The sequence below is a fragment of the Fonticula alba genome (assembly GCF_000388065.1).
Source record: "Fonticula alba strain ATCC 38817 unplaced genomic scaffold supercont2.2, whole genome shotgun sequence".
NCBI classification, from domain to species: Eukaryota; order Rotosphaerida; family Fonticulaceae; genus Fonticula; species Fonticula alba.
This window is the reverse complement of record NW_009242972.1, coordinates 2,606,316-2,614,572: the sequence shown is the minus strand read 5'-3', so window position 1 is coordinate 2,614,572 and position 8,257 is coordinate 2,606,316. Positions and strand designations below refer to the sequence as shown.

Here is an 8,257-nt window from a genome sequence, read left to right as displayed (position 1 = left end):
CCTCTCCCTCTCTCCCTCTCTCCCCCCACTCCCCCGCCTGACCGCCCGGCTTACCTGTCCTTCCCATGCAGAGTTCTCGGTCTTCGGCAGCGCCTACTCCCTGACACTGATCGCCCGGAGATCGCGGCACTATGCCGGCACGCGCTTCATGAAGCGCGGCGTCAACCTCAGCGGCCACGTGGCCAATGAGGTGGAATCCGAGCAGATTGTTTGCCAGGAGTCGCACACGGCCTTTGTTCCCGGGGAGCCGACGCGCTTCTCGTCCTTCGTCCAGCACCGCGGGTCCATCCCGCTTTTCTGGTCGCAGAGCATGTCCAACAGCATGGCCGGCGTGCGGCCGCCCATCACCAGTGCGTCGGTTAAGCAGCCCACCTGGCCGTCGGCCTGGCCCCCGGAATGCCCTCCTGACGCCCGCCTCCTCCCCTTCCCGCTCCTTCCCTCGGTCGCGCACTTGTGCTTGCCCATTGGCCTCTGCCAGTCGACCGGACCGATCCCTTCCACAGCGTCGGCGCCATCCACCTGAATGGCATGATGAAGCGCTACGGCGCGCCGGTCATCGTCTTCAACCTGGTCAAGCGCAAAGTGGCTCGGGAGCTGCTGCTGCTGAACGAGTTCAATGCCATGCTCACGCAGTTGAACCAATTCCTGCCGGATCCGCAAAAAATCCAGAACTACCACCTGGACATGGCCAGCTCGCTCAAGAGCCAGGACGAGAATGTCATCGACGAGCTGGAGGTGCGATCTCAGGAGATGGTGTCCACCGTGGGCTTCTTCTACTCCGGGCGTCGCTGCCGGACGCGCGTCAATCGCGGCCTCTTCACCGGGCAACTGGCCGAGGTGGACTTCGACTCGCAGCGCCTGGTGAATGGCAGACCGTGCGTTGCGGCCTTTTGGCTTTTCCCCTTGCTGCCTATGCTGCCTCCTTTCCATGCTGCTGGTCGGGCTGGCATTCGTTTTTGTGTGTCAGGGCCTGCCGTGTGTGTGTGTGTGTGTGTGTGTGTGTGTGTGTGTGTGTGTGTGTGTGTGTGTGTGACCCCCCCGCGCGGCTGCTCGTGTGGCCTCCCTCCTGCTGGCTGACACTGCATGCGTACTGTATCTCGTCCCCCCCCCCCTCCCTGCCCCTCTGCCCGGGGCCGCCCCTGTGCAGGCAAGCCCCGCCCCTGGAGTTTGACCAGTCCACGCCGATGCTCCAGTGTGGTGTTGTTCGAACCAACTGCGTTGATTGTCTTGACCGGACCAACGCCGCGCAGGTGTTGATTGCCAAGAATGTCCTCGGCCGCCAGGTATGCTTTTGACCAGCGTGCTGTGGCCTTTCCCTCGATGGGCCAGGCCCTTCAAGTGCTGACCGCTGCTGTCATGTGCCCTCCCCCTCTCTCCCCCTCAGCTCTATGTCATGGGCATCATCAGCCATCCGGAAATTGAGTTTGACTGCGACCTGATGATCGAGATGGAGTCGATGTATCTCTACCATGGCAACTACATCGCGTATCAGTATGCCGGGTACGCCCGGGTTGTGTCGGCCCCCCCCCCCTCCCCCTGCCCCTGGCTTGCCTCCTCTCCCGCCTGAGCCGCTAACAGCCTGGCCGCCTCTTGCCCCCTCGCCTCTCCATCTCTCCCCCCCTCTCTCGCCTGCACGCACACACACTCACACACACACACACACACGCACACACACACACACACGCAGCTCCGGTCTGGTCAACACCACCAAGACCTACCGCAAGAACAGCGACTGGACATCGCAGTCTCGCGATATGATGAACTCCCTGCAGCGCTACTACAGCAACTCCTTCAGCGGTGCGTGTCGCTTTTCCGCCCAAGACCCCTCACCTGCCCAAGTGGCCACCTGAGCCTGACCCGATTCCCCTCCTTGGTGCCGCGCACTTCCGGCCGGCCAGATGTCGAGAAGCAGGCCGCCATCAACCTCTTTCTCGGGATTTTCCGGCCACGAGCCGGCGAGCCGTCCATCTGGCAACTGCCGACCGATTACTTCCTTCACAACACCAACCAGCAGTTTGCTCACATCCGGTCTGGGTGCGCTCTTTCCGACGGGCATGCCGCCTGCCATGCGCTGCTCTTGCTTGCTTCTCACCCGGGCACATTTCCCCCGCCTCGCGTCCTCCTGCCCCCTGGGACTGGCAGCTTCCGTTCCTGGGCCACGTTCATTCAGCCGCACATGCGCAAGGCCCCCTTCCCCTCGCCGGTTCCCGGGGCCTTTGACATCCCCTCCGGCGCCAAGACCCGGCCGCGGCCAGGCAGCCGCCGGCACCTGACCCTGGTGCCGGCTTCCTCCTGCCATCCGCCGGTGGCCTTCTCGCCGGCGGCCCTGGCCGCCCTGTGGGCCTGCATGCAGCAGCACCACCTGCAAATCGGGCACCTGACCAGCTTCGACGAGCAGTTCCGCCTCACCCAGGACGAGGCCTCGCAGCAGGAGAAGTTCACCCTGCAGCGGCACCATGAGAACATCCTGCGCGAAGTTCACCCGGCTTTCGGATGCGAGGTGTCCGGCGGGGCGTATGCCCCCTACTCCGGCAGCACCCTCGGCGGGGCGCTGTATGGCGGTGTTTCGACCCTCTTCGGCCCGGGCTACCTCTTCCGGAATATGGGCGACAGTACGCCGAAGACGCCCTCTTCGCCGGCGCCGGTCGGGCGCCTGCTGGCCTCCAGCTCGGCCTCGACGTTGAAGGACCCGGCGCCGGGCCCGATCCCGGCTCCGGGGGGGCTGGGGCTCTCTCCGGGCGACGGGCCGGCCTCGGTGGCCACCATGTCCCCCCTGGCCCTGTTGGGTCCGGAGGTGGCGGCGGCCCTGGCGGCGGCCCTCGGCATTGGCACCCTGGCCGATGTGAGCCCCTTCACGGTGCGCACGGCCCCGGGGGCCGGGGCGACCCCCTCGGCCCAGCAAATTCGCGACCTGGGCATGCTGGTGTCGCGGCTGCTCGAGCCGTGCTCCGCCTGCCAGGGGTATTTGGCCCGGCGGGGGGGCGACCCTTCGCCAGTCAGCCCGGTGGCCCCGGGGCTGCCTTCGCATCGGGATTCCGGGGCCAATTGGCTGTTCCCTCCCTCGGCCGGGCAGGACCCCGGGCTGGGGGATGTTTCCCTGGCGCCAGCCGGCCCGGCTCCCGAGGCCGATGCGGCCGAGCCCCCGGCCGGGGCTTCCTTCCTGTGTATCACCTGCCGCAAGCCCATGGGCCTGGACCTGGGGGACAGGCCCGGCTCCGGCGGCGGCCGCCTGGACGCCACGCCGGACCCGGGGTTTGAGCAGGCCTTCACTCGCACCCGGCGCCGGCTGGCTCAGAGCAGCCTGCCGGCCACCGGGGACCCGGCGGCCGAAGCCGGGCCCGAGCTGGCCGACCTGGCGCAGCTCCACGGCCCCCTCGAAGAGCATGGCTTCTACCAGCGCCTGCTTCAGCAGTCCCGCCTTGCCCGGCCGGAGTACGAGCGCTATGTGGCCGAAACCAGCTGCCCCTTCGTCGGCGATGCGTGCGAGGCCCGGGCCGCCCTGGCCCCCGGGGGCCCCGAGTCCGAGCTCATGGTCGAGGGCCTCCCCTCGCCGATGACGGACATGGCCCCGCAACTGGCGGCCTTCTACAATTACCTTGTCCGCCGATCGACCCTGCTGGAGCCGTGCCTCTTCCCGGTGGATGTGGCCCTCTACCGTGCCCACGTGCAGGTGGGTCTTCAGACCCCCGGGGTCGAGGCCGGAAGCGGCGCAGCACGGGGCGCGGGAGAGCACCCGCCTGCCGGGTCGCCGGTCCGGCCGGCCTCCCGGGCCCCGGGCCCCGGCTCCGCCCAGGCAAGCCCCCGATCGCCGGGGCCGTCTGCCATGGCCGGCGCCGGCGCCGGCGCCGCCGGGGCCCCTTCCGGCCCGGATGCGGACTTCCGCCTGGTCAGCCGCCACTATGACCCGCCCAACCTGGGGATTTCCTCGGCGGAGAAGCTGCGCGCCATCGGCCAGTATATCGAGCACGTCACCATGTCCCGCTTCGCGGCGTGAATTCGCGCCACCTCTCGGCCACCATGCGCCGGCCAATACACCCCCTGCCTGCATACACACGCACGCACGCACGCAAGTACGAAGAAGAAGAAGAAGAAGAGAAGGAGGAGGAGGAGGAGGAAGAAGTATGGCTGCTTGGCACCGCCCACCGGCCAACGCCCGGGGCCATCGGTCGGCCCCGCCCCCCGCCCCGGATGCCCGTGTAGGGAGGTCGGCCATGTTCTGGTATATCAGCATCCATCTTCTTGCCAGTGCTCTGTTTGCGGGCGGGCTTCTCGGTCGCCAACGGGCCAGCCGGACTCCCAACGCTGCGGCCGCTGGCGCCGCACCGTCAGCACGGGATTAGGGCACTGGTTTTCCGTCGCCCCTCGTCCCGCCCCGCCGACCCTCGTCCCGCCCCGCCGACCCGGTCCCCTCTCCGGTTGTCTCTTCGGCCACCGAGGTCGGCGGGGGCTGCCGCCCCGGGCGGGGGACCCAGGCAAGCAGTTTCTCCCATCACCCTCCCGCCCCTCGCCTCTTGGCCTGCATCTGCCGCGCATCGCCCCCCTCCCTCCTCCCCAAGACCCTCCCCTCGCCCCTCGCCCCTCGCCCCTTCCCCTCTTTTGCCGGCAGCACCCCCCCCCCCCTCTCCCCTTCCTCTCCGTTCACCTCTGCCATCATGGCCAGGCCTGACGGCGCCGACCTCCGCTCAGGCGGTGGTGCTGGCGGCAGCGGCAAGAAGCAGGATGCCGGCGGCAATCGTGCGTCCCTCCCCCCTCCCACATCGCCTGCTCGGAACACCGTCGGCCTTGCCCGACTGTGGGCCTGCTTGACTACTGACATGTAGCTCCTTTGACAGGGAAGAAGCCTCGCGCCGGGACGCCCACCCCCGACACGGGTGCCTCCGCGGGCGAGTCGTCGGTGACCCTGCTGAAGCCCCGCTCCCGCAGTGCCATGGCCTCCTCCACCTTGGAGACATCATCCCCTTCAGCCACGGACCCGGCCGGTGCGGCCCCCCCGAAGGGTCCCACTTCGATCGGACCCACCCCGACCCCGAAGCAGCAGCCGCTCCGGCAGCAGCGTCTGCAGCAGGCCGCCGCGGCCGCCGCGGCCACCACGGCCGACAAGAAGGCCAAGCCCCTCTCACCGGCGAAGGCGGGGACCCCCCCGGCCGGTGTTCCAGACTCCTCTGCCGCACCGACCCGCAAGTTCACCGTTACTCCCCGGAGTCGCGCTGCCAAGGAGGACCCCCCATCGGGTGTCCCCACCGGCGCTCCGGCTGCTGGAGCCACCGCTGCGGCCTCCCCCGCTGCTGCTTCGCCGGCCCCTCGCCCTGGCTCGGCCACCCAGCCCGGGGCCCCCCCTCCCTCGGCTCCGGCTGTGGTTGCCTCGGCCCCGGCCCCGGCCCCGACGGCTCCCGAAACTGGCGCGCCTACCGCTGCCTCCACGGCCGCCAGCGTGACTCCCGCGGCCCCTGTTGTGGCCCCTGCGGCCGGACCTGTGCCCAAGTTTCTCCTGCGACTCGCTCCCCGGAAGGCTGAGCAGCCTTCCTCTTCCGGTAACACGCCGAGTGATCCCTCCAATGCCGCCCCGGCTGCCACTGTTGCTGCCACTGTTGCTGCCCCGGCTGCCACTGTTGCTGCCCCGGCTGCCACTGTTGCTGCTCCGGCTGCCACTGTTGCTGCCCCGGACACCGCTACCACCGCTCCGGCTGCTCCAGCTACCCTGGTGACCTTGACCACGCCTATCACCCCCGTTGTGCCTGGCGCTCCGGTCCCTTCGGAGAGTGCGAAGCCCCCGGCCGAGGCGCCCTCATCCGTGATCGAGGCCGTCGCTTCGGTCCCTGGCGCAGTGGAGCCGACTCTCGAGTCCGCGCCTGCAACGGCGCCGATGCCCGCCGCTGGGCCCTCCATCTCGGCATGCGACCCGGAGCCCGCGATCAGCGGCAGCGACCCAGGCCCCGCCACATCTGACGTGGATCCCCTTGGCACCGATGCCAGCACCGCCGACACCAGCATGTCCGAGGGGGACACCGCGAGCTCGGAGCCTCTGGCTCCGGCCGAGCCGGCCATTGCTTCCCCCTTTTCCAGTGTCCTGAGGCCGACGGGCAGCCCATTTAATCTGTTTGGCGGGGCTGCTCCCGCTCGGAGTTCCCCCTTCGGTGGGCTGGTGAGCAAGGTGGGCGCTCTGCCTGCCGGGGCCCCGGCCCTTCCGCTGGATGGACCTTCTCCCTCTCCTGCCCTTCCACTCTCGGCCCCCGCCAGCACCGCAGCTGCTGCTGCTGTGTCCCCTTTTGGCGAGAAGCCCCCGGCTGCTGCCCCGCCCTCCTCCGCCCAGGCCCAGGCTGCCCAGCCGGCTGGCGATCGTCCCCAGCCTGCCCCCGTGGCTGCTACTCAGCCTGCGGAAGCCCAGCCAACCGCCACTCGGCCGGAGGTCGCCCGCCCACCTGTCGGCCAGTCAGCGGGCACTTCGATCGAGGCCGGGCCGGCGGCCGCTGCCCTCCCGGGCCCGACCGCCGATGGCACGACGCCCGCCCCGCCGCGCCTCCCCTCGCTCCCGAATGCCGGTCTCAAGCGCGGCCCTTCATGTGCGCCCCCCTTCCCCCGCCTCTGGCTGGCTCTTTCTGCCCTGCCCAACCTGTCGCCTTCCCTTTGCCCCTGCTTTTCCCTGACACATATGTCCCTCGATCCTCCCCAGCCGAGGCTCTCGCGGCCACCAGTGGGCACAAGCGCTCGCGCGCCCTTACCACCAGCCCCGACGGCCAGCTGCCGAAGGCCGAAACCCCGGCCACCACGGCTGGCAGCCATCCCCAGGCTCCGGGCCAGCCGCTGCCCCTGCAATCGCCCAGCCCCGGTGTCGATCCCTCGCCGAAGTCCCAGCCCCTTGCTGCCGGTGGCCCTGAGCCGACCCCCGACGCCGCGGCTACTGAGCCCTCCTCCTCTGCCAACCCGGCGCATGCTGTCCCTGGTGCCGGGGCGCCCTCGGCCCCGGGCTCGGGTCGGCCTGTTGCCCCCGGCCCGGCCGCCGCCACGGCCGCCGCCGCTGCGCCCGCGGAATCCTCGACCCCCGCCTCGTCGGCACCCCCACAGTCCCCTCTGTCGCGGAATATCATGGAGCGCTTCCGTCAGACGCCCACCGCTCCGACACTGACGCCTCTTGATCGTGCGACCCGGGCCAAGCGCATTGGCGGCTCGCTGGCCACGCCGCCGGCCAAGCGCGCCTCACCGCCGCCCGGCCCAGCCACAGATGCTGGCCCCGCTGTGGCCCCTGCCGCCGCCGCCGCCGCCACCACCACCACCACCACCAGCAGCAGCAGCAGCAGCAGCAGCAGCAGCAGCACTGCCGGCTCGAAGGACATCACCCCAAGCCCATCGGCCGGCTCGGGGCCTGTCGCCGCTCTGCCTCCTGCTTTGGCCAAGGCCGCCAAGCCAACGGCCCCGGTCTTCGGCCTGAGCCCGCGCGTGCCGGCCAGAGATCCCGCTCTTGCGACCGCCGCCGCCGCCGCCACCACTCCTGCCCCGGTGGCCGCTCTGGCCGCCGGTGCCACTGCCACCGCCCCTGCCTCCGTCCCCACGACCGATGCGACTGCCGTGGCGCCGGTGCGCCTGCCGGCCGGTGGTGCTCCCCCGGCAGCGACTGCCCCCCCAGCCCCTCCCCGGTCGATTCGCTTTACCCCGCAGCTGGCAGCCTCCACCGGGGCTGGCAAGCCGGCTGATCAGCCCGCCAGCAAGGGCGCCACCGTGCCGGCAGGCAAACCCGTCGACGGGCTGCCGGGCAAGCCGGCCGAAAGCCCAGCCGACAAGCCAACCCATGCCACCCCAACTGGGCCATCCATCTCGACCCCCTGGAGCACTGGCCCAACAAAGCTGACCTTCCGCCCGGGTGCCTCCCGCTCTGCGGTCGCCTCGGCCGCGAGCCCGCCGGCCCCGGTCCCCGAGCCGACCCTCGTTCCAAGTGCCACCCCCAAGGTTGCTCCGCCGCAGCCTGCACCCAAGTCTGGCCCGGGCCCAGGCGCAGCTGGCAGCCGGATCATTCCCCCGCCGACGGTGCAACCCTCTTCCTCGGCCTCCTCCTTGGGAACCGGTCCGAGTGCCTCCTCTTCGACCTCCTCCTTCCTGAAGCCGGCCTCCTTCCGGAAACAGTCGTCGCCAGACATCTCGACCACCGCCGCCCCCGCCGCCCCCGCCGCCCCCGCCGCCCCCCCCCCCCCCCCCCCCCCCCCCCCCCCCCCCCCCCCCCCCCCCCCCCCCGACACCGAGGATAGTGTCCCCGCCCCGGCGCCCG

At 70.5% G+C, this 8,257-nt stretch overlaps 2 protein-coding genes across 2 annotated transcripts in view; both read left to right on the top strand.

Moving 5' to 3' along the window:
* Positions 1 to 4,028, top strand: part of H696_01562 (hypothetical protein) — a 6,118-nt gene extending 2,090 nt beyond the window's left edge. Inside the window, exons 6-12 of the mRNA XM_009495463.1 lie at positions 72 to 350; positions 479 to 875; positions 1,148 to 1,283; positions 1,385 to 1,500; positions 1,688 to 1,797; positions 1,899 to 2,034; positions 2,143 to 4,028. Coding sequence (XP_009493738.1) covers positions 72 to 350; positions 479 to 875; positions 1,148 to 1,283; positions 1,385 to 1,500; positions 1,688 to 1,797; positions 1,899 to 2,034; positions 2,143 to 3,994 — 3,026 coding nt within the window. The 3' untranslated portion in view covers positions 3,995 to 4,028. The remainder of the gene's footprint in view (positions 1 to 71; positions 351 to 478; positions 876 to 1,147; positions 1,284 to 1,384; positions 1,501 to 1,687; positions 1,798 to 1,898; positions 2,035 to 2,142) is intronic.
* Positions 4,029 to 4,625: 597 nt separating this feature from the next.
* Positions 4,626 to 8,257, top strand: part of H696_01561 (hypothetical protein) — a gene marked incomplete at its 3' end in the record, with an annotated part of 4,636 nt that continues 1,004 nt past the window's right edge. The window contains exons 1-3 of the mRNA XM_009495462.1: positions 4,626 to 4,734; positions 4,833 to 6,560; positions 6,671 to 8,019. Of these exons, the coding sequence (XP_009493737.1) occupies positions 4,653 to 4,734; positions 4,833 to 6,560; positions 6,671 to 8,019 (3,159 nt within the window). The 5' untranslated portion in view covers positions 4,626 to 4,652. The remainder of the gene's footprint in view (positions 4,735 to 4,832; positions 6,561 to 6,670; positions 8,020 to 8,257) is intronic.